Consider the following 27,480-nt stretch of genomic DNA (forward strand, 5'->3'; position numbering starts at 1 on the left):
GTACACACTTGAAAAGTTGGAACCATATTCAGGATTGGCTGATGCATAAGCTTAATCATAATTGTTAGATCTACAAAAGTGAACTGTTACACGTTTGAGCAGTTCTGTAAATGTATACAGCTTCAGGTTTTGATTATTATTTAGCTGTTGAACTAAGAGAACATGGACTGAGAATGCAATACACAGTTTAACCAGGAGAGGGCATTTTTGGACAAACTGAAGGTTTACCCACATGAAAGAGTACTCATTGACTGTTTAGTATACATGAACAGGAATGGATTTCCCCCCAGGTGGCCTGTATATTTCTAAATGGTTTTCGCTCTTGTTTGGCAAAATCCTTTATTCAGGCTTCATCATGATTCCTCACTGTGAAACAAAAACAGTCCGGGCTTTGAATCAGTTTTACACACACCAGTCTCAAATGTATAATTTGAATACACTTTGCTACAGGCCGTTACCAGACCGCAACTGAAGACATTCATAGGTAACGTTGTCACTGGAATGCTTTCCCTTCAACTTGCTGCAGTCTCCCGCTTTTTAATTTTAAGAAAAAAAAAATGTTTTGATTCCTTTCTTGTGACATTGAATGGAAATTAAAATTATGAATCGATGTCATTAATCTGCTTAACATAATGAGAACTATGTTAGCGTGCACGGTCAAAGTCAAAAGATCAAAGATCAAGGTGATGTAATGTGGGAAAACAATTACCTGCCAGTCCTATTTTTGCAGTAGAAGGGCCACCATTTTTTTTTAAAGAAATGTCGAATCCCGGAAGAAAAAAATCTTCATCTTTGTGCACTATATATTGCCCTGTACTTAAATATATGCTGGTACTTTTCTAATTCGAGCCCATGGGCTGAGTGCGTGATCGTCATGGCAGATTGTCAGATTAGTAGTTTAGTAGAAGATATCTTAATTTGTCGCATGTCAGCTCAAGGTGAAATTGCCAGATGGTTAGATTAGAAATGCTTCAAATACAACATTTTATATTCAAATAAAATTACCCTGCGTAATGTATCGGCCTCATTTCAAACTTGGGCTCAGGACCTGATTCTGATATCGAGCTAAAAATAACATGATACTACGGAATTATTGGGACACTCCCCTTGTTCATCACCAGGGGGCAGCGTTGTACAGCAGGAAAACCAACCGTAGCTTGACAAGCAGGAAGCAGTGAAAGGAGGTCGCATCCGAATCGAGACAGCAGAAGAGGTGCGGTGTTGATGGTCTCAACTTCTGTCGCCGTTAAGCGTCCGAACAGTGCGAGTCACCTCCTGACCAGGGAAGTGGATTTGTAGCTGCTAGTCTGGACTTTTCTTTTCCCAATTTAAACATTTACTTCAATTTCGTGTTTGAAGATACTGAGGAAAGGGTTGAGGAAGAGGTAGCCACAGAAGACTTGACTTTTTGCTCAGATTTTCCTTTCCGTCTCCCTCACAATGACTTCAACAACCTGCACAAGGTTTACCGACGAATATCAGCTTTATGAAGAACTGGGAAAGTAAGTCATGCGCACACTTCAACACAGTGAACGCAACATTTCATATTGGACTACTCTTAAGCTCCGTTTACTCCCCGTCTAGTTGCCTGTCTTGTTTTGTCTACCTTCGACCTGTTCTGCAGCCTAACTACTACTTGCAACAACTAAAGACTTTCCCGCAAAAAGGTTGGGGAATTGCTTTTCCCTTGTGAAACGCTAAAATGGACAACTATTGGACTGTGTACCGGTTGTGTATCAGTCATAAACTGTGGGATCGCCCCCCACCCTAAGGTTAAGCAGGCAAACCTGAGTAGATTGGCAGTAGATTTATATTAGCCGAATCAGTGGGGTGAATTTCAAACACTGGTTAATTACCTTGCTTGGTTCTCAATTGTCAGTGCTTTAAATGCTTACAAGCTGTGTGGAAATGTCCTTAGCGCTTGACAAAGGTCTGTTTCTAGAAATATCCATACACTGTTGCATTTTTAAACTGGAATTTTGACACCAGAGATGAAACTGGTGTTTGACACCGGCGTTTGTTTGTGTGCTCCGTTGCACATTCGTTGGATAAACAAAACATTAGTGCTGAGGGAAAATGCACTTCAGCTGTTTGATAAATGACAAAGTCCTATAGAATATGCCCCCCCCTGCCTCCTGCAGGGGTCAGCTTTTAAAACCTGCAGTTATTTTGTTTTTTATTCGTCTGTTCAAATGTCTGGTTCCAATTTAAGGTTTTCAATTGTATTTTAATTTTTTCCGCCAAATTAGCCTATTCTACTTAACGCCATTACAGATCTGAACACTACGCTTGCAGTGCAAATATACAGAAAGCTCTGTTGTTTTTACATTGCGGTGAAAATACACAGGGCGCTCTGTTGTTTTTACATTGCAGGGCAAATTATACAGAAAGATCCGTTTTTACATTGTGACTTGGCAGATGATACTGGATAATTTCACAAGAGCTAGTTATTCTTTTTCAGAATTCTCTCTCGCGCGCGCTCTCGCTCTCTTCTCTCTCTCTCGCGCTCTCGCTCTCTTCTCTCTCTCAACCCCCCCCCCCCCCCCCGGTCGGCCCAAAACTACTCAACTGGTATAGCCATTAACTTTATTTAGCATCCCTGACTTTGGCTTTTAAAGGACTTTTCCGCCCAACATCCAATATTTGGTATGTGGTTCCTCACTGTGAAGACTGAGTGAACTGTACTGCTATGCGCCTGCTATGAGTTTGATGGCATTTGCTTTATCATAACCCCTAGTCAAACCAATGGGGATATGATGCATTCTGGCAGAGCTAATAAGGTTTTGATAGAATGTTCCTTTTAAATAACAATTTTTCCCTCTAGAGAGGACAATAACACAAGTATGATTGTCACTTTATCTTACAGGGGGGCCTTCTCAGTAGTGAGAAGATGTATGAAAATCTCCACGGGACAGGAGTACGCTGCCAAAATTATCAACACCAAGAAGCTGTCTGCCAGGGGTAAGCACTTCCATTTGCTGGCTGCTGAAAAATATCCCAAAAATGAGGGTTTGTGGGTTTTGGTTATTTGTGTACCACGGGTGTAGCACAAAAGTATGTAGGGTTCTGAACCCACAGTGACATGTCTGGTAATAATGATATCAAAACTGAGTTTCATTATCTATTACAAGTCTTAAGCAATACATGCCGATCTAAAAAAACGCCTATGAGGTATTTGCCCAACAAGCTATAGTAGAGCACAGATCATTTAATAACACTAATACTTTTACTTTCATGAACATTTTGTACCAGCAGCTTTTGGTCACTGGGCTTCTCTATGTCTTACCTTCTCTTTTACAGTGAGTAAAAATCGCTTCTGCTTACTCATACAGAAAAAAAACACATCTGAATACAGTACGGTTGGTGGCATACATCGTTCTGTTTACTGTATGAAGCGAACCTCAAAGAACTCATGCTTGCGATAAACAGTTAGGACTTGTGTATAACCACGGCAACCTATAGTGCAAACATTGTCCATTTAAAAATGGAGAGCATTTAAACACCCCAATAAATGATGTGGATGTAGATCTTTCACTGCTAGGTGCTTAGCCTTAGCCAATAATGTCTCCTACTTTATTGGTTGCTTAGCCCCCTGCCTCACCACCTAGGTTCATTCTGTCAGTAGGAAAATGGGCCATATGGGACAGAAGAGGCATGTCTTTTCACGTCTAGCTGGGCTTTCATTGGCAGCTGTTTGCTAAGTGGGGGCACAGAATGGTCCCAGTGGCTCTGTATTGACTCACCATGAATCTGTAATGGACCAGTGAGAGATTGAGAGGGCTTTGGTGTGAAAGGTGGGGAAGTTGGTTGAGAGAGAGAGAGCAGCAGGTGAGAGGTGTAGAAGGATGGAAAAGAGTTTGATGGTCTGAAGGTTGAGTGTTGCAAGTCGGGGAGGTGGGCAAGTCAGCATGTATGCTTTTAAGTTATTGATTGGTTGATTTTAGGGATTTATATGATGTATTAGTCAGTTCTACAGGGACTGGAACACTTCGAAAAAGTGTGTGTGTGCATGTGTGTGTGCGTGCTTCTGCGCATCTTGGACAAACAAGGTGTGTAGAAAACAAAATCCTATCAACCATTGAAGGTCCTCTCTGAATAGAAATTTCTATGGCTAATCAACTAATGTCTCTGTGTTCTGGATAGAAATGCATCTCATGTCCATGGTGCAAGCTATGTTTGGTTAGTTGAGTTCAGTTAGGATTAGGTTTAGTAAATTGTGATTTTAGCAATCGATAACAAAAATTTGAATGTATGGAATAGATTAACTGATGTGATGTGATGTGATTTAAGAGGATGATGGACATTGAAATTAGCTAGGCTCATTTAAATGATCAGATCACTTGAAAGCAGCATTCCACCCTCAAATGCATACTTGAATTTGAAATAATGCTCAGTGCCCTCCCTACCCAAGAAGCATTTAAGAAAGGGACACCATGTCTCTTGCCAAGCTTGAGTTTGCTTTAATAGAAGTGGTTGAAAAGACCTGCTTTCAATACAAACAACTTATTTCTTTTGTTAAGAGTCTTTATTGATACTTTTCAAGTGGTCTTAATCTGTGCTGAGTAACTTGATATGCTCTTAATATAAAAAAATAGGTCTATATAAAGTTTCCTCATTATATCTTGTCTTCAATGCTTATGAAAGTTCTAAATAGTTATGAAACATATTGGAATTCAAGGACATTTCTTTTGTCCTCGGGGATCTCAATTTGGGTCATCACCTGAGAATGGTGACTTGAATTGAGAGCAGCTGTAATCATTTGTGTTGGCCTTCAGGCTAAGCAGACTTGCTAACCTGCACTCCTTTTGGGTTCTCGGGTGTAACTTCAGAAACATCAGTTTCTTCTCTTCATTGTGGATTCACTGGCCATCCAAGATTAGTAGGGTTCAGATCAGTAAGTAAGCATTGATTCCACAGAGTTTCCTTAGGTTTTTACAGTCTCGGAACTGTAAGCATTTGTGAGCCTAGGGAAATTAAGTCAGGGCAAGTTAAAGACCTCCGAGAGAATCTCTGACCTAAAAAGAGAAGTGAGGTCACTCAAAAAATGTAAAAATAAATAAATAAATAAATAAAAAATACATCTTGAATTTTAGGTGAAATAATGAGTGCTTTAGCTGGGATCATCAGGAAACTGTGTCCTATAATGGAATATGTGCAGAACAAAAAGGTTTCATAGCAAGGATTCTTTAAAAAAACAAACAAACAAACAAAAAACAATTATGAAACATGTAAGGAGACAGCATTCACTTTTTCCTGTAGATGTTAGGCATGCAACCATTTGGACACAACCGACTCCTTAATTAATCCAAGCACCCAGTTGTGTAATGTTTGGTCTTACTGATGCGATGTTTGGCTGCTTCGTCCCCTCCTACCAACATGGCAACCACAGGAAGCATAGCAAGCACAACAACCTACCTATCACTCAACCTCAAAGTACAGTAGATGTGCTCTATTATGCATGTACACATGATTGAGTAGTACTTCTGTACATTATACAATGCCAAATCTTGGTTGGTAAATTGATGATGATGCCCTAGTTTGGCCTCTAGGGAGGAGGAAGCCCATTTCAAATTCCCTATTATTTTGCCCCAGCAAATGGTGGAAATGCTCTCACCAGATAAGTAAGCCTGAACCAGATTCTCATGTCAGGCTGTGCTCTGCTTTAGGGCCAAATTGCTTTATTTCCAGATAGCCTCTCGGAGCTGATCATTTCTGGAATCAATACTGAGCACCTCTAAACAGATTGGCAGATCCAACTGCTTTTTATGTCTACACTTCTGTTTTTCTTTCTGTTTTTTCTTCTGCCTCTCAGTTTCTCTTTCTGGTTCTGTAAAACTGAACAGATTTTCTGAAAGCACAAAACACACACTTTGTGAACTTCGATCATCCGGCGGATACTTTGTGTTCAACAAAAATGTGTAATGACTGTCTCTGTTTTTGTGTAGCACAGCTTACATATTTTAAATACATTTCCGCATTTCAGCAGTTGTGTGCTTCACACCAAAATGCGTGCATCCAGGCATGATGACCTCCTGGCAGTAATGCTCAGGGTAAAGGCTGACCCCATATGTATGTGTTATAGTATGTGGGTCATGCGTAGCTGGAGCTATGTTAAAGATTAGCCTCTGGGGCCAGCTGCATGGGAGCGGAATGATCCTTTTTCCTCCCTTTGTCACATATTGTTTCGCTCAATCCAAACATGATTCAAGGTGTTACTACTCTAGTGCACTTTAATGCTCCCAGTCAAATGTACCGGTTGACCCAGAATTGCATTCCAGGTTGTTTTATTTTATTTTTAGGATTTTATGTTAGACCCGAGATCCTTTCAGGGCTTGTTAGAACTGTGAAAAGACTAATATAAGCCTCCGTGTCTGTCTTACACATACACTTAAGCATGTATGTACAAAGCCTGGATAAGCAGTGGTTTTCTCATAGTCAGACATGTGAAGAATGTAATGGTAATGTGTCACTTACAGTCTTAAGTCGAACAAAAGCATGCACACCCACTGCTCAGCCAGACATACCCCCCACGCACCCACTCTTATGCCATTACATAATGCTCTGTTAGCCTTTGATTAGCCCAGCAGAGAGGAAGCTGCCATTGACACGCGCTTGGAGAGCGCAGCACCAAAGCAACAGCTGAAGAGCATGCAAAGGCCACAGTGCTAGGCTGACCGCCTCCGCCGATCGCCGTGTCGCTGAACCGCTCGTTTGACGTCGGTAAAACCTTGCAAGTGCGTTCACAGACGTCTGAGCCGCCCTGAAGGCCCCCCGACTGAGCGCTGCATGGGCTTGCTAAAAATAGCCTCTTTGAGGATGGAGAGAGTGCGTGCGTGCGTGCGTGAGCGAGCGAGCAACTAAAGGGGCGGTGGGGGGGAGCCACTCCTGACAGATGCACAGAGGGCCTCTGCCTGAATTTCTTCAGAAGGCATCCTTCATTCACTCATTAGAGTCACTCAAGCTCCTGCTGCTGTCATCAGTGGCAGATCAGATCTGTCGGAGCAGCTGATTAATCCATGATGGTAACAGGGCCCTGCAACAGAGAGAGCTCGATCATGGCAAGCTCCCTGTCTAACATGTGTTTGTGTTCTTTAAATCTCATCTTAATGCATTTCCTGGATATCGAATATTAAGATATTTGGGATAACAAGCAAAGACAAAAAAGTTTCACTGCCATGTGCACTGGATGTCTTGCCTAAAATTTTCAGTTTTTTTTTTGTTTTTTTTTTTTTCTCTTTATGATTTCATAAATTCATGATTAGGCATGGTAGAGAACATTTAGATTTTCCTCTTGTAGTCTTCTGATTTCTATTTGTGGAGGCAGAGTCCGTGGGGAGTGCCATTCTCAGTCTGCCATATGAGAGGCAGTTGGATAGAAGTGTGTTATATAATCAGAGATCTCTCCCATTCACAGAACCAGTCGTGCAAACAGGTTCTCAGCTTTCTACGAACAAATGCTGTTTCTGCTCCTCTTAGTTTCTCATATTAATACTGAATGAGAAAAGCAACTTCTGCAATTTAACATTTGTTTTTTGCTGTGTTTGTTAATCCAACAAGTTTATAATGGGGAGGATTATATAAACATGCATTGATATTATTATAACATAATGCTTCTGGAAATTCTTCTTTTGACAAAATAACCAGTAGTGACTATAAAAATACTTTGACTAGAGAAGTCCTCAATAGGTGGAAACAGGTCAGCTAACCTAATTGGCTTTTTGTTAAGTCTCTGATTCAGTAGTCCGTGTTTCACTAGTTAATAACGGGGGGTCAGTGCATAGTAACTATTGATAATTACATCTACTCTGCCAAGTTTTCTGGTAAAAATGTGCTGAGGCCAGTATCTAACCAGGGTCGAACTTCACTGCAAATCTAATGCTGGTTGTGGAACATACAGAACTGGGAAGGGCTGGGGAAATACCAGATGAACAAAAACACCATCACAAATGCTGTATCAAGTGTCCTAATTACTTTATCATCATCACATTACAGCCCTTTTTCCCCCTAACAATGACATGTGCCTGCACCCATGCAAATAGACACTTCATGAATGATTTCTTGAAGCCTACAGTTCCAATGGGTTCCCATGCTTGCAAACTGAATAGACGAAAGCATGATTTATCATACCAGATTAATCTTGATGGCAAGATAAACAAAACCTAACAGTCTTACTTTGAGATGCTTATTAAAGAAATAGTTGTGCCCCACTAGAATCCTTGCCACACCCACCCGTGCACATTTCAAAGTTCCTTTTTTCCTGATCAGTGTTTTTCAATTTCAAATATGAGAGGGGGAATGTGGATTAGCCTCTAGAGTCTTCAGTCAACATCCTAATTTACCCAAGTAGGCCAGTGGCTCGAAGGAGAGTTTAGCTTTGCTTAATTAGGGCCTCTTTGTCTTTCGAAGTGAACATCAATCTATGAAAGCCCAAAGGTGCCCTTCCACAATGGGTTTCTGCTCTTGAGCAGGATGTCATTGGTGAAGGCAAAATGCTTAAAGGTTAAGCAACACTGCCATGCCATCTTTATATGTCGACCACATCACATAGTGGTGACAGGACATGTACTGTAGCAGGTGTGAAGCATCACTCTCTTCACTGTCAACAAAAGCCTAAAAATGTAGGCAAACTTATTGTAAAAATCTGAATTTACTATAGTAGGGGGAACATTGTATGCTGTGGGCTTAAACCTACAATGACATTACCCAGTAAAAAAAAGGCCAAGACTGCTTTTTTTCCTTAATCCCAGTGTTTCAGCCAAAGTGTTTTACAACAAAGAAACTTTCTGTCTCAGTTCTCAGTATCTGGCACACAGGCCTTAGGCTATTATGCTAGTAATGGCCATTAGACGGCTGTAACATGGTGTATGTTCCACCTCCAGATCTAAAAGCGAGGGGTAAGAAACAGCCTGTTCTAATAATTGCACCATCTTGGACAGCCTTGTCCAGGAAAGGCACAGTGAAGCAACAATGCATAGGAATCTGAAATTTAAGAACTTATTTAGAACTTAGTCTTTGTGTGTGTTCTCTATCCTCTTTCAGTGTTTGTTTTTGTTTTTTGTTTTTTTCTTTTCATCTTTTTCCTTCTACTTATACTGTCATTATAGCAGACAATATGTCTGTTTGAATGTTTACTGTAGACTTCAGGAATAGGATTTTTGCTTTGCTTGCTAGAGATAGTTAATCATGCTGTATTTGTTAGGTCTTTAGTTTAGAACAAGCTGTCTTTGTATTTAACCTAAAGTAACTATCCTCTGGTTGAGGTGAAGGAATGGCTTAAAGAATCGGGTCAGTAAATAATTACTTTTAAGAGTGCTGGTTTGTGATTGTTTTGTGTGTTTTTCATGCCTGGATTCTTGGTGGAGTTAGAGTTAGAAAGCTATTGCCACTTTGTAAGGTATGTTGTTATTTTCTAACACTGATTGACAGTAGAAATCACCCATGGCACAACCTGCAGAAAAAGCAAAGAAATAGTCCCAACATTGGTGTGACAATGGAGTATGGTATACTGCCAATATTTAGGCATGTTTTTCAGTTGTTTCAAGCAATCAAACAGGCTCTTCCAGTGTTATTTTATATGTATTGATTTTCTTCAAAACAGCAAACATTACATCTTACAAGACCTTCTTAATTTTCATTTGCACCACATTCTTTGACAGATATAGCCTATTGTTGGTGTCTGTTGTGTAATGGTTAAAGGGTGCAGACTCTCAAGGGTGCAGGCTACAGTTCATTTAGCCTAGACCTAGAAATGAAGCTGTCAGGTATAAAATGCCAAAAGATTAAAGTACTTTACAACAAATATGTTTTAAAATCACTCCTCTGTTGTGTACTATTGTAAATTGTGTTAATTTTGTTTTAGGGAATGTAATTGAAATAATGGGCAAGACTGTAAATCAATGGGGGCAAAGCACAAAGAGAACTAATCTTTGGGGATTTGGCATTCCGACGTATGGGGTGTGTGGGGTGGGGGCTCCCCTGATGGTATAGTTTAACAGGCTGTAGTGTCATTGACATCACTTATTTGCATGGCTGAAGTCCCTCACCTCACTGTGACATTCATTAGTTCCTAGCAGAGTGTGTGTGTAAGCACCTTCTGGGGTTTTTTTGTTTAACATGTTGTAGATGCTACACTGGTCTCTGGGTGAGGTGCAATAGCAAACATTAATACTACAGTGTCTTTTGTTGTTGTTTTTGCCTGGTGATATTTTATCACCATATTCATATTTCACTCATATGTCACATTGCTCTATAAACTATAATAAAAGGCATGGTGGGAGGGGGAGTGTAATTCAAGGCCCAAAATGTAAAAACCATGCCATGATTTTATATCCATGGGTGGTTTAACTGAACCTCTACGTGCTGACTTGAGCTGAAAAGCAATACCAGGTAGTTGACACCAAATCCTTGAGAGGTTTTTTACTCTCTGAGCAATCCGCTTATTTTTGGGTTTGATTTAGACATGTTATTTGGTATTCACTTTATACTGAAGTTCAAGTGTTTTTATTTCTTTAAAAAATCTGATTAATTATTGTGATATGTAGTTTGCATATTGTAAGATAAAATAAAATGTAATTCAGAGATGAGACTGATATTTATGCCAAATTTCAGTGAGACTGAACAAAAGAATTGAATGGTCATTGAGAGAGAACTGTATTAGCAGTCAGCAGCAAGAGGGGCTTAATTAAGTTGACTTTAATGTTTTAAACTAGTTAACTTCATTACAGCTCAGAATGTACTTCTTTTCTCCTAAAGATATTTTACTTATGTTAGCCAGAACAGAATAGCCCATCATGAAAGCTTTATTGTCATTTTTCTTGGCTCACTTTAGTGCTTCAAACTTTTTCAATTCAGCATCTAACTAGCCTCTCTGTTCCACATAAAATCTGTCCATTATGAAAAAATTGTCTTCATGGTGATTCCATATAACTTCCAACCTAAGGATTTTACTGATGGATCAGATCATAATGGGCATTATTTTGCCTTTTTTTGTGCTGTTGAAAGACTCTGCATAGCAGAAAGAATCTGACCAGTCACATTAAAATCAGCACCTTTTCCTGTATGCAAATTGCTTATTTAAATTTGGTGCAAGATGTTTACATAAATGGAAATACGAAATTTGAATTCACAGACCCAAAGGCCAGTGTTCTTTAAGGACTAATGCTTTAATCTCAAAAGCATGTTCTTTAACTAACTTTATCTAACTATTATTTAAAAAGGGGAAAAAAATAAGTTGTTAATACTGAGCATGAGATTTAATTTACAAATACAGAGCTCAGTCACCAAGAGTGAAAGAGCTATTTATAGCAACACATTTACAGCATTCTGTGTTGTTTTGTAGTTCTTTAATGATTGGCTCGCAGTGGCTCTTTTAATAATTGACTTCATGCTCGGCAGTACCCCTTTTGCACTGACCTAAATTCAAATTGAAACCATTTAAGAAAGCTTATGGCAAGCAAAAATAGCACTGCTTCAGAGTGAAAGTGGAACTTCTAACCAGAGCTGATTCAAACTACCAGAATATGACTCACTGAGGTGTTTGAGGTTTTTATGGTGGGAGGCAACAGGAGATTCCAAAGTGTTTGGATGCATGTATGTAATAAAACTCTACCTATGGAAGATTTCTAGGTTTGTCACAAAACAGTTAGACCAGTTTTGAGTTAAGGTGTTTGATTCCTGGCGGTGTTCTGACCATGCACCATATCGTATTTGCCTGGTTCCATTCAACATCTTTGTCTCATTGTGGTCAGCAGTAAGGTAGTAATTACCATGGACAGTAACTTGGGCTCATTTTCCTGTATTTAGCAAACATAAAACATGCTGAAACAAAGCACTTGTAGTGGGAGTCCAAGGGAAGGTGCTGAATTCCATTATGAATATTCATGCAAATTCTTTCAAAAGTATTTGTAAATTCCTTGTAAAAACACGATTCAAAACCTGCCCATTTATCAGGCATTCCACTCTTTCTGTTTAGAAGAACATGTCAAAATTGCACTAATTATCTGGTTTTGATCCACATTGAGAAGAACATCTACATATACTCATCACTGACTTCATGGGCTTCAGTACAACCCACACATTAGTTTGGTAATTGATCTATTCGCACATTAAAAACATTCTGAAATGAATCTTAACCTTACTTAATAGTTGATGTTGCATGGTTTTCAGACCATAAACCAAGTATGGGGGTTGGCAACTGTAGAAGAAAGTGGAGAAACTGCCCTCCTTTACATCTGTAGGTTTACTGCATAGCAGATTCAATTACTTAAGGCTTCTGGTTCACAAATAACTATTTTCTATTAAAGAAGGCATGATGATGTATCAACTACCTTAGATGACTCAGTGTGTCCTCCAGAAACCTTCAAAGCTTCTCCAAAGCCACTGGTAGAGTCATGGTTTGACACTGCATTTTCTACACATCAAAGTCCTCCAGAGGTTGGTGAAATCAGGCCAGTGAGACAGAGACTTGTATCATCAGGGCCCTCACACACCCCAGTCAAGACCTTACTTTGCTGCAATCTCTCAAACAGTACTAATGCATCCAGTCATCTAAGTTTCTATCATCATACTACAATGATGATTAGTTTACTGTGATTACTAGTGTAATGTGCCCATGCAACTTTTCAATGTCCACTTACCTGCTTTGGCTATACAGCCTTTATTTTGAGTCTAATGGTTTTTCTTCTGCTCCCCAGTGGTTTTTCTTGTTCCTGTTCATCTCTAGTGGAGGGAAAGGACACTTTTTATGATTTTTCTGCTAAACTCTGAATCTCATTACTCTATATCCTTCTTCCCATCTGTCTCTCACTGGGTGTGTATAAAGAATTATATTTGAGTACTGCATATAACGAGATCCAAACTCATAATGTGGTGCCACGCTAATTCAGTGGTTGTCTCACTGCATAGTATCATACACCAAGCTGACTGCAGAAAGAGTGCCTCAGATGTGCTTCTGGTCTAGCAATGCAGTGCACACATACACCCACACATTCTGCCACTGACTGGGCCTACTCGTAGAGTGGTGTGAGCCAAATCGTCAATGCTACTGCTATGTTCAGCATTGGAATATGAACAGCTTGACTAATAGAACAAACACGACTCCATGGTATTTATGAGTCAGACTGCCAACGCAAATGTGCCCATATGCGCACTCTGAGAATGCCCTCCAAAGCAACCCCCTCCAGTCTTCCCTTTTAGTACACTCTTCAGATCTCGCCAGCTTTCGCTCTGTGTGATATATACACACACACACACACACACACACACACAAATGTATCTGCCCTTTTGAGCTTCCCCTCTGGGTACACAAACCCACATAGAAGCAGGCATATGCACTTCTATCCCCTCTGTGTCCTTTCTTCATACAGACACACATTTACACACACATGGGTGCACGTACGCTCACACACAAACCTTACACTTATGCCTCCTGAGAGCCCCTTTATCAGCACTCACTTGCCCTCAGGCACACACTCACAGTCTCCACATTGATTACACATTTGTCATTTATTTTCTATATGCACATATGTGCATGTATTAACACACACAAACACACACACACAGTTTGGTAATAAGGTTCCCAAGGGAGAGAAAGTGTTTACTATGAGTGAGCTTCTAAGTGATCTTAATAAATGCCTTGTTCATGTTGAGAGAGCTGACACTTCATCTACATGGGAAAACACCTACATGTAATGAGATCCCCACAGCAAGACACAGGAGAAACCATCACAAATATTCTACTAGAATGTTAGATACCAAAGGAACATTCCGGGGGAAGCGAGAATGTAGGAAACTGATTTGGAATGTGTCCTGTGTGTGGAATTTGGGACTGTATTCAAAAGGAAACCCTCCATTTATCTGGTGGTCAACAGCTAAATTAAACACAGATATCTCTGACCTAAACTATGACTCAGACTGCCATTTTGTGATATAATGATTGCAGTATAGCAAAATAATGCAGTTGTGGGTCGTTTTTTTTTTTGGTTTTTTTTTTGTTTTTTTTCTCCTTTTTGTTTTGTCTTTTGTGGTCATGCAGTTTGATTTCCAGCATGTGACCTTTATACACCATATATGGGTTGGGTTTGCAAACCCAGCATGCAGGAGTCGGGCAATCATTTAGCCGCACACTTGGACTCCCTTCCCATCGTCTTCTCTCACGTGCATAGCAGACTGCGTCGAGGGCAAGTGCGGGCTTGTGGGAAGCCAGGTGCCCTTGCCAACTACCTGTCCTGTTCCACATCGTGTGTTCCTGTGCAGCCTTGCATAAATATGCTATTATACATGACAAGGGTTTGTTTAAAGCAAGGGTCTGTACTCTCAGCCCTGTAGGGTGCCAGACCTGTTCCAACGCATTCAGGGTTCATGAAAAGTGGCTGAAGGTTTGTCCACTGACATTTATTATTGGTGCAGGAGAAACAACAGCACGGCCTCTGCAGTGATGACAGAGTTCTCTAGTTCTGGCTTGGACAAGTTCCAGTTATAGTATTATTGCTTTATAGTCTGTATTAAAACTTGTAGTATTTAATCACATCACTGAAGCAAATCACTTTAGTGTGGTTAAAACAATAACATGACAATGGGTCAGATTCCTTCCCAATCAAATATGGCGACTGTCATCTATTTTTGGATGTTACATCTCTGACAACGCTGTCATCTCAATCATGCATACACCAACTGTCCTCCAAACCCTCCCATCTAAGCTGACCCAGCAGTGGTTTAGCCTCACGCACTGGAGTGGGCGAGTGAGTGAGCTCTCACCTGTCACACAGAGGGACGGGTGAACCCATCCACACCAGCTACACAGACACGCTGACATGCATCCATATAAACACACAGGTGTATGCAGCGAGAGGAATGGGTTTAAAAGTGGACTATGGAAGACAATAGTCAGAATTATCCACATGTTGCTATGGAGACAGCTGAGTGTCCCTAAGGAGAGTAACATTACATCATCGCAGCTTTATATCACCCAGCACTCACACACATGCATGACATGCATGACACCATACACACTGCCACACACAAACACATTTAAAACATTACTTTCATCACAACATGGAGCTTGCCTCTCTGTATGTACTCTCATGAATCTGGATTCATTGGGCACGTACAGTGGCTCTAATATGTAGTGTACCATGAGACTGTGGTTGAATATCGCAGTCTTTGTGCAAAGCATTTCATTTTCTACATATCATTTTCTTAATACGTATCTTGTAAATACAAAGATCTCTGCAGATGTGTTTGAAACTCATTACTGTGATGCGACAACTGACTAGGCCTATATAAGGAAGGATACTGAAAATATACAGTATGGTAATCTAAAAAGGTGTTTTAGGCAGAAACTTCAGGGCAGATGGATTTACTGATCAAATCAGTTATTTGCATACTGTAAGATGATAAATGCTTTTCCAGTGTATGTGGCCATGATGCTTAGTATCATACACCATGTGATTAAATCAGAATACAGTAGAATACTGTATGTAAGCCTCACTGTCATTTTAGATGAAAACATTAACTTTTGGAATAATTTTCTCTAAAGCAATTAAAATATTGAATCTACACTGCAAGTTGGATCATTAAAAACCAAGTTGTATAAAATTCTTGTTTTAACTACTAGAATTCTGCCTGTCCCTCCCTCCATGCAAAGCTGAATAGTTAGATGCCATGAAGGCTACATAATATCATCAACATACCCTTTGAACTGTTATATGTGGCCATCAGTAATAAGATGGTTACTTTAAAACTACAGCATATCACATTTGTAGCCTGCAGTGTTTCACCCTAATTGACACATGGTCCTTTCGCATGAGACAGGGGGATAAAAAGGCACCACTGTTTGTTTACACTACAGGTGTGATATAGGAAATAAAACTACTGAACAAGCCTCCATGTCATTTTTTACTTGGTTTTAAAAAAGACAAAGTGTTTTAAAAGAACAATCACTATTGCCAACAAGAAGATTCCTTATAATCCAGCACTCTAAATGTATAATAAAAATCGTACAGTTGCACAGATGTCAAGAATCATTGCTACATATCAGATATTGACTCAGCATGTTTCATTTTATTAGAGCAGCTGTCACAGTATGGCTTTTAAAGACAGGAATACACTGTCTTATTCAAATTTCTCTCTCACACACCTCCCCTCCCCTCAACCGGTCCTCTTTCCTCTCTCTTCTTTAATTTTTTTTTTATTTTTTTACTTCCTCTCTACCCTATCTCTTAGTACCTCTTTTAGTTCCGCACAAACCTTGTTTCGAACTTGCTTGTTTGTGGCCAGAAACAATCTACTGTCTGTGTGACTCGTTCTCATTTGAATAGCACTGGTCTTATCAGATGCACATTTGCATATCGAGATGCGGGGGAGGTAGCCAAAATTAGAGGAGGAAAACAAACAAACAAAAAAAAAAACCACCCCACAGAAACGTGAAACGGGAGTCAAAAGCTTTGCTGACGGAATAATAGTGCCTCAGAGACCCTGCACGAGCAACTGAAATCCGACCATAGACAGGTAAAAAGAAAAAGGCCCAAGAGATCAGACAAAGACAAAACCAGATGTGTAGAGGGTAGCAAATATAAAAAGACCGGGTGAAGAATAGGGATCTCACAAGACACCAGATTTCATTAAAACTTTACTTGGCCACCATCCATCATCTCGCACTGCTGTTAACGACGTTTAAAAGTAAAGTTGGACAAATGTGTATAAAAAAATTTAAAAACTGTGCGCGTGTGTAATGGTGTGTTTAATGGTACCGCTTTAATCCTCAACATCTAGGTTACTCATCGCTGTTTCGGCGTGTTCTGCGACGTGGTTACTTCATAGTGCAGAGGTCGTAGTGATGCATGTCTTACATTATTAAAGACACCATACAAATGACTGGGCATTTCAGTTCATCCCAATGGGATCAGACCTTTGACGGGAAAATCATTCTGTTTCATGATCTCTTTTCTGTTTTATGTGACCTGATTTATAGCCGACAGTCATTTTGCTGTGACACCGTGGACAGATTACAGTGTGAATTTTGAAACTTATTCTGAAACTTATTTCTGCTCCTAGTTGTTTGGATAATTCTAGACCACAGACTGACTAATGTTTGGTGCATCAACTACAATGGAAAAGCTTTATTTATGTGCATAAATATATTGCATCATAAGCACATGAACAATACATACATATGTTTAATCTGATCGCATTGTGTAAGAGAATATTTTTCTGTTGTACAGCTGTGCGACAAGTTTTCAGCCGCTACCATATTTGAGGTACCTTGCGAAAATGTCATCTGCATAAAGTACTTGTGTGTGTCTTTGCTACAGCTATATTTCCATTGTAGTGTACAGCGGTTCAATTCGTGATAAACCTGAGGGTGTGCATTTATATGAGAGTTAATTGTATCGTTGTACTGTGAATTGTTGAAAGTGGAGTCCGTCATGTGAAATTTATAAGATATAAAAGTCTATTCGTACGTAACAGGAGTTGGTTATTAATTGTCGCGATAACAAGGCCCGATGAAGACAGCGACGCTATATGACAGTAACGGTATTTTTTATTTACCTTTGGCGGTAGTGTGCTGTTTTTGTTTTTAACACACATCAATGGTATGGATTTAGTAATCCCGATATCTGCTCTGCGTTCTCCGCATCGTCTTTTGCTGAGTCCTCGCCGCTGTGTTTTCTGATCTCTTTAATAATGACCCCCCCCCCCCCCCTTTCCGTTCGTAGTCGCGCACGCCTGACTTCTGAATGGGGCTATTTTCAGCCCGCATCACGTTCGCGGGCGCTGCGCTTTCCTCCCGCGGCACTTTGTCGTCGTCCCCCCCCCAGCTCTCGAATTCCCACGCCCTCCGTGCTCGCCCACGTCTACCTGGACAGCGCGCCTTGCCGCCTGCGTGTCGGGGCGGAGATTCCGGGGTTTGTTAGCCGTGCGGTTTAGAACTCGCAGCTGCCAAGGCAACACTGGTTGCTTTAGTCAGCGCTTCCGCATTTGTGTGTGTGTGTGTGTATTTTGGAACTAGACAATAATCTATGTTCTCGTATACAAAGTTCTTAGACGTAGAAAAGTCAGTTGCCCATTAGATTCACAATGCAGGGTTTTGCAGATCCAACACCTGCATACACATATATGCCGCATGACTATAAATAGAAACACGTTTCTCATGTTTCTACATGAGCACAACACTCATTCTCTTAACATTTTAAACTATTTCCCTATTCTTTCTTCTCTTTCCTGTTTTCCACTGATTTGCCTGCCATGCAAATCTGTACACGTTTTATGGCTACTAGAAGCCGGGGCTCTCAAGTTTTGCATTTATGCCTTTTATCACCATTACATTTGAATAAACGAATGATCTTGCATTATGTTGAGAGCGTTTTGTGTCGAAGATGACACAAGGTGCTGATGGGTGGGCCTTCTTGAATGACATTTGAAGCTCCTAGCTTACTGGTGAATCGGCCCCTGTCTATGGATAAAGTTGAGTGAGGGGTATATGTGCATGTGTGTGTTTGTATCTGTCGGTCTGTCTCACAATTATTTTACAAACCTGAGGGGTGACTCACGAGCATTTCTTAGGAATGCATATGGCACTGCACTCATGTGCCTGTGTTCTGATAGCAGACAAATCTTCTAATCTTTGTGAATGGTTTTCTGTGACAGGCTTGCTGTAAAGAGAACAAATGAAGAAAATTCCCCCCCATTAAATTAATATATAAGAATATAGGGGTTTTTTTGCTGTCATACTGTATATAATTTTTAGTTGCTTTGGCTTTTTTTTTTGTCAGTAGGTAAATTGTAAATGAGTAAACTGCATGAATATTTTTTTATAGCTATTGTGCACATTTATCTCTCTCACTCACTCACACCACACACACACACACACACACACACACACACACACACACACATTGGGATTCTCCTGCTTAGACAGGCAGACCCGAACCAGCTCCTAAAAAGCATGAGACAGTCAGCCAAACCGGGTGTGTTTGCTCTGGGAAAAGGTAGAAAATATGTCGCGTCTGCTCGTTCTAGGTAGTGGTGTACTAATTTGTGTATATTCTTTAAACAGCATCCATGAAAAAAAATACCCCATATTCAATTAATTTTATCTCAGAGATGCAACACAATGCAGTCCTTAGTACTAAGGCAGGTGGTAAGGTGCAAGGCAGATCAACTTTGCCATTGCCCATTGTACTAATTCCAAATGCAAAAAGAGTCTATAATGCTACATTTTAAAAGCTCCAGCTGTGTCTCTTTTAAAAGCCCTGACTGTTTATATTCACAACTCCATGAACCAAGTGATGATCTCCCTGTTCTAATGCCCTCATTAACTGAAAAGTTGCATCTGGTGTGTTGAAACATTGATGGCTGCCCAGCAAACGGTTACAACTGAAAATGAAGTTTAGCTTGGTTATGTGCCTCACCCTCTATTAATGAGCACATAGAGTTCTCATTGGCTGAGTCTTATTGTTAATAATTAAAAAATGTGTTGTTGGACTGTAGGATGCACCAGCATCAAAATAAATTGCCTATTTAGTCTTATTTCAGTAAGCATAAGCTGTCATAAAAGCTGCTTTTGTCAACTTGTCATACTGACATAAATTTGACAAGTGACACAGATTTTTGATGATGTTGGGATGTGTCATGACACTTTTTGGCATTAAGTGACGGCATATTATGATAACTGACTTTGTAGCTCGGCGGTTTTTTGATGCATCAGGATGACATAATGCTGATGATGGGACACTGCTTGCCAGTATGAAGATGCTGCAGAGTACCTTTGTGAAGTCCTCACAAGTGGTGAAAGAAAACACTTCAACACAATAACATCTTTCTCTTCTTTAATCAGAACAATAAGTAACTTTTTTGGATTTTGAATTATGACATGGCCACTGTATATGAGATGCATTTTCCTAGGTCAAGGACATTTATTGTTTTTAACACTATAAAAAAGATTTATTTGTTTAAAATGGAGACTTTAATTTGTACCTTACAGCTTGGTGTGGGCATGTGTGTCTTTCCCTCTTACACGTTAAGGCCTGTTTGAACATCATTGAAAATAGCCACCCCAATTTCCCGCATTCTTTCCGTCATTTGGGACATCAGTGAACTGGGTCAAACCAGCACTTTTAATACATGGAAGATCTAGATCTGAGTCTGAGTGATGCTTACGAGAACAGTGACATTTCAAAGCTTTAACAGTATCAGGAGGTGGGCTACTTGATTGTCTGAGTTGAAATGCCAGTTGATACACAGCTGATATTCTCCATGACATCAAAACAGTAACACAGACAAATACAAGTGTCTTCCCCCCCCCACGCAAATCCTATCATCTTCTAATGATTGTGTCATCTTCAGTGGGACATTTTACTGTCTCTATCTGTATCTCTCTCCTCTCTCTTGCTCTTTCAGTGTCATAGAGTTGTCATATGTTGTCTGCTCTAAATGTTACTGAGTAATGACATTCAGGGATTCAGGAATGTGAAGAGTAGAGCAGGTGCACAGCATTATACAGTTATGCCTCAAATGACCTATTCTCAGAATGAAGCAGATGATTGCTTAGGGCACATATGTATAGCATGTTTCTAATTGGTTCAAATAGGATTATGACTTTGTTAATTCACTGTGATTAGACAGAGAAATAGAGTATGGATTCTTTTGTGTAAAAATGTCACAAATCCGCTGTATATCTCAGATTTGCATGTTTGACCAATGATTTGGATAAATGGACTTTTGGCATTAAACCTTTTTGAACTGTGCATCTGCATGTAAGTAAAGTTTGCAATTGCTGTGCTTTGCTTATATTGTGCTTGGCAAGTAAATGTGCAGAGATGCACTTGTTTAAAACAGTTCTTTAGGCCATGTTCAAATCAGTAACTATGCTTACTTGGAATCTCTCTGTGGAGGCACTTAGCCATTTTCTCTATCACTGCCCTTCTCCTGTGCCTCCAGCCACTGCCAGCCAATATGTGTGACAACTCAAAGCATGTCTAATACACTGATTATAGTTATTAAACAGTAGCAGACCATCACAAGAGAATCGAATAGCAATTCACTTAGTTAATTTAGAAAGAAGTAATACTGATTCTAAGCCAAGCACTGGAAATTGGCCATACTCTTCAGTGCATTTACAGGATGAATGCATGTAAAGCTTATGGGTTTTAAAATGGACCCATCATGTCATGTTTTAACTGTGAGGTTCTGCTTTTACCCAACACATTGATTTAGCAGAATCGTTCCAATGCTCACTTGGTCCCTGCACTCATTTTTCCCCAACCATTGACAACATCTCTGCTAGCTCATTAAGAATGTGATGAAGTATTGATTACAGGTGCCATGTATAGGATTTGGAAAAACATATTTGCAGAGCATGAGGGCCCCAGAAGGGCAGTGGGAAACATAGTTCTGTGGCACAGGTATGTAGAATAGATAATCCAGGTATATGAATGATGATGCACAAGGGTCCAGCCTCTGAGAAAGCTGTGGTGAGCCTTTTGGCCATTGCCAGGTCTGTGGCTTTTGCTGCCACAGGGCACAGCTGAGATCCGGGAATAATGCCGCACGGTTGCACGAGGTAACTGGTGCCCTTTAGAAAGATGGTGAGCATCACGCAAAGTGTGCGTGATGATGTTGAGTATACTGTTGAGTCTTCCTATATTCTAATGCCCGGTTGTCTATGTCTGCAGATCACCAAAAGCTGGAGCGAGAGGCCCGCATTTGCCGTCTCCTTAAGCACCCCAACATCGGTGAGTGTCGTCTCTCACACACCGCGCACACACACACACACACACACACACACACACACACAGATGCACACCGATTAACAAGCACAGGCGGACAGACTTTAAGACCTCTTCAAAATATGTAAAATGTTTACTTTTTGGTCACTGATAAGTGACGGATATATAAAAACTCGCCAGTGCACCTCCATGTACCAAACAGATTTATGACCAGTCAGACCTCTGTGTTTCCAATGGTGCTGCTCATTAGTAAAAAGCTCCTTAATAAACTTTCCCTTAATTAGGTGAACGTGGCTTTATAATCAAAGGGGTGATGAGTGAGCTTGGCACAGTGTCAGCTGTGAGATTTCGTCCAGGGCCCCAGGAACAGCCGAGGGCACTCCTCCGAGCTTCTGAGCAGGCTGCTGATTTTTTTGGACCTTTGCCTTCCAAGCAAAGGAGTGTGGAGGTGGGACTGATTAGCGGTTTCATTTGATGTTTGTTGTCATAGTAATAATGGTAGACATGCAGTTGTTATGGAGAATATAGATCAAAGATGATGCCTTGGTGAGAATAGGATTGTGGGTCAATTCGCACTAGGCAGTTTTAGGTTTAGATTTATTGGAGAAGAGGTGATTGCTTTACTCAGGTAACTTCTTACTGGGCGGTGTTTAACTTGAGAAAGTTTATGCAAAGTCATTATGGCAACAGTGTCTTCATTTGCATGGATTCTCCCAAAATGTAGCAGGTGCTCCCTTTTTTATCCCCTTGGCAACAACTGCTGGGAAAGCCTGTCTCATGTGGTTGCTATGGAAACAAGAAGGGAGATATGGTGTACCTCTATTGAGAAAAGATGCCTGAGATGCAAATGCTAAGGGGATTCCTCATTCCTGGATTTCTCCCTCAGTCTCCTCTCTGGTTCTTCATCCTTTATGGCAGTCTTAAAAAAGTGAAGTTGTCTCATTCCTCTGATTTACGTAGGGAGTCGCTTTTTTCTCACATACACACTGACATGTCTCTAGTGGTCCCTCCAGCTCCTATATGATGACTCACTCTTTCATTCTGTTAGGTGGGGGAGAGACTCATTGATCTGTAGTTGAACACAAAGGTAGTCTCGAATGTTAAGGAAATATTTTGCTTTCTAAGGGAAATGTAGCCACATGTAATTTAAATGCAAGGAGAAAAAGAAATTTGGTATAACTTCATCATATAATGCTAATAAATAATTATTGTTTTGATGTGTGGTCTGAAAATCTGAAAAAATGTAAGCATTTATGCAGTGACACATACATGCACTCACACACACACACACACACTCTGTCTTTCTGCCCTGCTCCCACAGTCAGGCTCCATGACAGCATATCTGAGGAGGGATTCCACTACCTTGTCTTCGATTTGTAAGTACTCATACATGTGCTCGTCAGTAACTGTTACAGTTGAACACACAAAGCTCTGTCATGCATCTCCTAGATGGCCCCTCCCCTTACCAAATATAACTAAAATTATAGTACCAGCAGGCTGCTAATGTGCACTGCCCTGGTGAACCCACACTAATTGGCTGTATGTCTGTGTATGGGCGGGCATGCATGTGAGCGTGAGTGCGTGCATGCACACTTCCTTCCTAGATTGGAAACAGAGATGATTTGACTAACAGAGCCTAATTATTTTCCAGCACCGTTTCACCTGAAACGTCTTCATCTGTTTGTAGCATCATGCTGCTCCTCTCTGAAGCCCTGTCTGCTTGCTTATTAAAGGCCAGACCATGAAAGCCTCACAGTGCTGCCAGCTTTTAAATGACCCTTCAATGTTTCACCACTTTTAGTGATTTTTTTGATTAATGAGGAAGAGCAGACATTTCTCTAAAGTGTCTTTTAAATTGTCATTGTTTCTCTAGGGAAATTGACAATCTTGGTGTGTTTTTTGTTTTTTTTGTTTTTTTTCCCCCACATGATGATGATGATGATGGTGGTAATAATAATAATAACAATAATAATAATAATAATATGAATAAGAAGAAGAAGAATAATACAATCTAGGTTTGTGTGACAGTGCCTCGCCTCATAGATTTGCTACTGTGTTATGTGTCTATGGAGTACCTGAGTACTGGGTACTGTGTACCTGAGTACTGTGTTCTTTTTGTGTTGTTTTGTGGTCTAATCTAATTGTACTCAGGAGCCAAAATCAAGATCATAATAATTTGCAGATTGACTTACTTTGCAGAGTTGACCCTTTTGTTTCTGTTGCCTTATAAATGCAATTTGGTGAATTGTGCTATATTCAGTTCTGGTTTTAGCTTGAATGGTTTTTTGCAGTACAGCCAATTACGCTGGTTTACTGAAGGCTGTATCAAAGGTTTGAATGATCTCACTCACCTCAGTAGCTCATTAAAGCAACAACAGTGATGAGACTAATAACCCTTTAAAATGACATAAATGACAACTAAACAGTTTCAGTGAAACCTTTTTGTCAATTGGCAACATGTGACATCAGGAAAATGGATCACTGGAAATCATTTTTATGTGACAAAGGACAGTTTTGCAAAAGTCACTATACAGTTACTGCATACATTATTAATGCACGCATTGCATACACATGTATGCATGAGCATTTGTGCTACAAAGTGTATGTTTTGTTGAGGTAGAAATTTCATATGGTCTGTTATGTACTTTGGAGCCAGCATGGTAGAGCCTCATTAGGGGCCCTTACTTCCCCAAACAAGGTGTTTCCTGGCCTTATTTAGGTGGCGTGCATATTCTATACTTTACATTCCTCCAGAAGAGAGTCCAGGCTCAGCAGGCATTTTGGCTGTTGTCATTTGAAATCTATGTCACAAGAGTGCTGAGTGCTTTTGCACTGGGACTTAAGACAAAGCTCCCTCATGGACTTGAACTTGAGTAGCACACAGACTGCTTACATAAAGGCCCAAGCTATTAGCAGTGGTTTGCGTATGTGTCATTAAAAAAAAAAAAAAACAACAACCTAAAGAGTTGCCAAAAAGAGTGCCTGTCAAAAATATCACGCTCAGCCTAGAAGTGCAGGCTAAATGTATGGCTTGTACATTTAGATGGAAATCAGCATATTGTGTCAGAGTTTTTCAGAAGCCGCTGTCACTTTACCTGTTGCTGCAGCAATTCCTGCTTCTGCCTTCAATATTTTAGCTATGTAACATTTATTTATGTACATCCATAGTAATGGGAAAATGTACAAATGTATTCCAAGGCCACTTATATAGGTTTCATCTAGCAAGCACTTTTGCCAGCCACTTAAATTTTGCCATGCCATGAGGGATTTAAAATTATTTTCAACTATTTTCTATTTTAGTCCTTTAGTTCCAAATCAAGGTGTTGTACAAAATTCACTTTTTCATTCTAATTCTTTCAGAGTCACAGGAGGTGAGCTGTTTGAAGATATCGTTGCCAGAGAATACTACAGTGAAGCTGACGCCAGGTTAGTGTCCTCATTAGCCAGTACTTGAATGTTTTTAATTCAAGTACACCAATGTATATACATCATTGCACATGCCAAATTAAGTAAAGCAAATGCCAGAATAATAGTATAAATGTTTGACTTGGCCAGGTTGTCTCATCAATTTAGGCCAAAGAACTACCTGAGATCCTTTATTCCTTATCTACTTTCCAGTGTCAATAATAAATGAATGATAAAATGCCAGCGCACTAACAACTATCTTGCTAAATGAACAGAATTCAATCCACATGAATGTCGTACACAAGTTATGAGCAATGACTGTTTGGTTTTTTTTGTGTGTGTGTCTTTTGCTTGTTGCTTCATCTATTTATGTACACATTTCCCTGTGATGAGCTCCAGTTTTGTTTTAGCAATGAGGTGTGGGTCCAAATGTTGTTTTTGTTCCCTCTTGATGTAAATCTTTAGTTTAAATGAAAATGCTGTCATTGTCCAGAAGGCAATCCCTGATGTCTGTCTTGTTTTTTTTTTTTTCCCTCTTTTTTTCCTTTTTTTATAGAGTCCAAATGCTCTCTTAAATGTCTCCTGTTTTTATATTTCACTAAATGTTTTGTATTCACTGTGGTATAGTGCAGTATGATGATATGAATCACAGTGCTGGTGCACCGTGTGTTTGAGTTAAGAAAGGAGTTTGCTTCGTCTTCCACGTTTTCCACCTGTTTGTGGGCCGTTCTGTCGTTTACTTCTGATTGTGCTTGCTCAATTGTTCTTCTGTTCTTTTGCTCTCTGGCTATGTCTTTCTCTCCCTCTCTCACAGTCATTGCATACAGCAGATTCTAGAGAGTGTAAATCATTGTCACCTAAATGGCATTGTCCATCGAGACTTGAAGGTTAGTACAACAGGCCAAGCTTTCTAAAACGCTGGTGCCGCTCCCTAGGTGACTACTTAACAAGCACTCGCCATCGTGAAGGTTCTCTTCTCACGGCCCCCAACCCCACTCCCTTCCTGACACACTCTCCACTCTTGAGTGGTATGCAGCTCTGGGTCCTTGGGGCGTACACCAAACACGCTCCTTGATAGCTAAGGCCATGTGCATGTAGCTGCAGAGAAACGTGAGCTAACCAGTGGCCGCGAGGTTCGACCTGACAGGATGTTTCGGGCGGGGAAGCCTGTAATCATGGACTCTGTGGTAACACGGAGACAGGGAGCTGCCCCGTGAACATGTTGGTTGGGTCAAACCCGTGGCCACCCCGATGCAAACACCACTTCTGCTTTGAGATCTGGGGAAGCAGTTAGGAAGAGGCTGAGGGCAGTGATGACTGAAAAGCCCTTGAAAACTATCGGAAGCTGTCCAGAAACAAATGCTTCAGATTGTTGATGCAGTATTTTGATACCAGTCTGAGCCCAGTCAGCTCTTACTTAAAAATGTGGTATATTTGCATTCTGGACTTTCAGTTTTCACATTAATAATAAAATCTGATCCTATTGTCAAAGTTGGGCAATACATAACAGCATATAATAAATAAAAACCCCTCTTAATGGTCATAGAATAGCCTGCATTTTGAACACTGTCAACAATACTAAATACTCTCCTAGCTTCCCCAGGCTCACTGCAATTGCAGAGAGTGTGTGTGCTTGTCACTAACCCACACCCCCTGGTGTTTGCATGCAGTCATTGCATTCAGCAGATCCTTGAGGCCGTTCTGCACTGCCACCAGATGGGTGTGGTCCATCGCGACCTGAAGGTGAGTAGAGATGCTTGGGGGTCCTGAACAACAAAGGTTCTTTCCACTTTCCTCTTACCTATAGCCTCCAAACTGAATCTGTGGAGATATCTATTAATTCCTCATATAGGCTGAAGTCATAGACAAGTTGTATCTGAACCCAGTTAATTCTCGATGGCCTGTTCATTCTAATACTTGTTTTGTTGGCATAATCTTTTGGCGTCAATTGTATTTCCAGTACAGCTATTGTAGGGTTTGTAAGGAGGCATAATAACTGCTACAGGCAAAAGTTATGCTTTTTACATGCTAAATTATGGAGCTCAGACCAGTGTGGGGCCTAGCATGTATGAGGCCTAGCTTTTAGTTTTTAACTTACCCAAACAATTGAATGGTTAAGTGTTTTCTGTATCTTGATTCATGATACATTAAGCTTTGAGCATTTTCATTAACAAGACTTCCTATCGGAAGTATTACTGAAGGTAAGCTGTACTTGGTGAATGGCAACTTGACGCTGTATGCTAAAAGGAATTTTTGCTGAGTAGAAAGCAACGTCATCTCAGCTGGAGATACAGCATCCTCCAACCCCCAGCGCAGCAGTGACCATGTCCCAGAGCTCTGATTTGCTAAT

General features: G+C 40.3%; 1 protein-coding gene across 8 annotated transcripts in view; it reads left to right on the forward strand.

The window, feature by feature from the left end:
* The first annotated feature begins 1,182 nt into the window (after nt 1-1,182).
* camk2d1 (calcium/calmodulin-dependent protein kinase (CaM kinase) II delta 1) overlaps nt 1,183-27,480 on the forward strand; it is a 47,586-nt gene continuing 21,288 nt past the window's right edge. For 2 of the 8 annotated variants that reach the window (XM_081694823.1, XM_027013116.3), the window contains exons 1-6: nt 1,185-1,502; nt 2,867-2,961; nt 21,672-21,731; nt 23,047-23,101; nt 25,086-25,151; nt 25,945-26,017. In XM_081694823.1, coding sequence (XP_081550949.1) covers nt 1,441-1,502; nt 2,867-2,961; nt 21,672-21,731; nt 23,047-23,101; nt 25,086-25,151; nt 25,945-26,017 — 411 coding nt within the window. In that variant the 5' untranslated portion in view covers nt 1,185-1,440. Of the gene's footprint in view, nt 1,503-2,866; nt 2,962-21,671; nt 21,732-23,046; nt 23,102-25,085; nt 25,152-25,944; nt 26,018-26,800; nt 26,874-27,480 lie in introns of all 8 variants that reach the window. The other 6 variants (XM_081694826.1, XM_081694824.1, XM_081694827.1 and 3 more) reach the window with 6 other exon arrangements.

This window comes from Electrophorus electricus, chromosome 13 (genome assembly GCF_041902795.1).
Source record: "Electrophorus electricus isolate QZ-2024a chromosome 13, ASM4190279v1, whole genome shotgun sequence".
NCBI classification, from domain to species: domain Eukaryota; kingdom Metazoa; phylum Chordata; class Actinopteri; order Gymnotiformes; family Gymnotidae; genus Electrophorus; species Electrophorus electricus.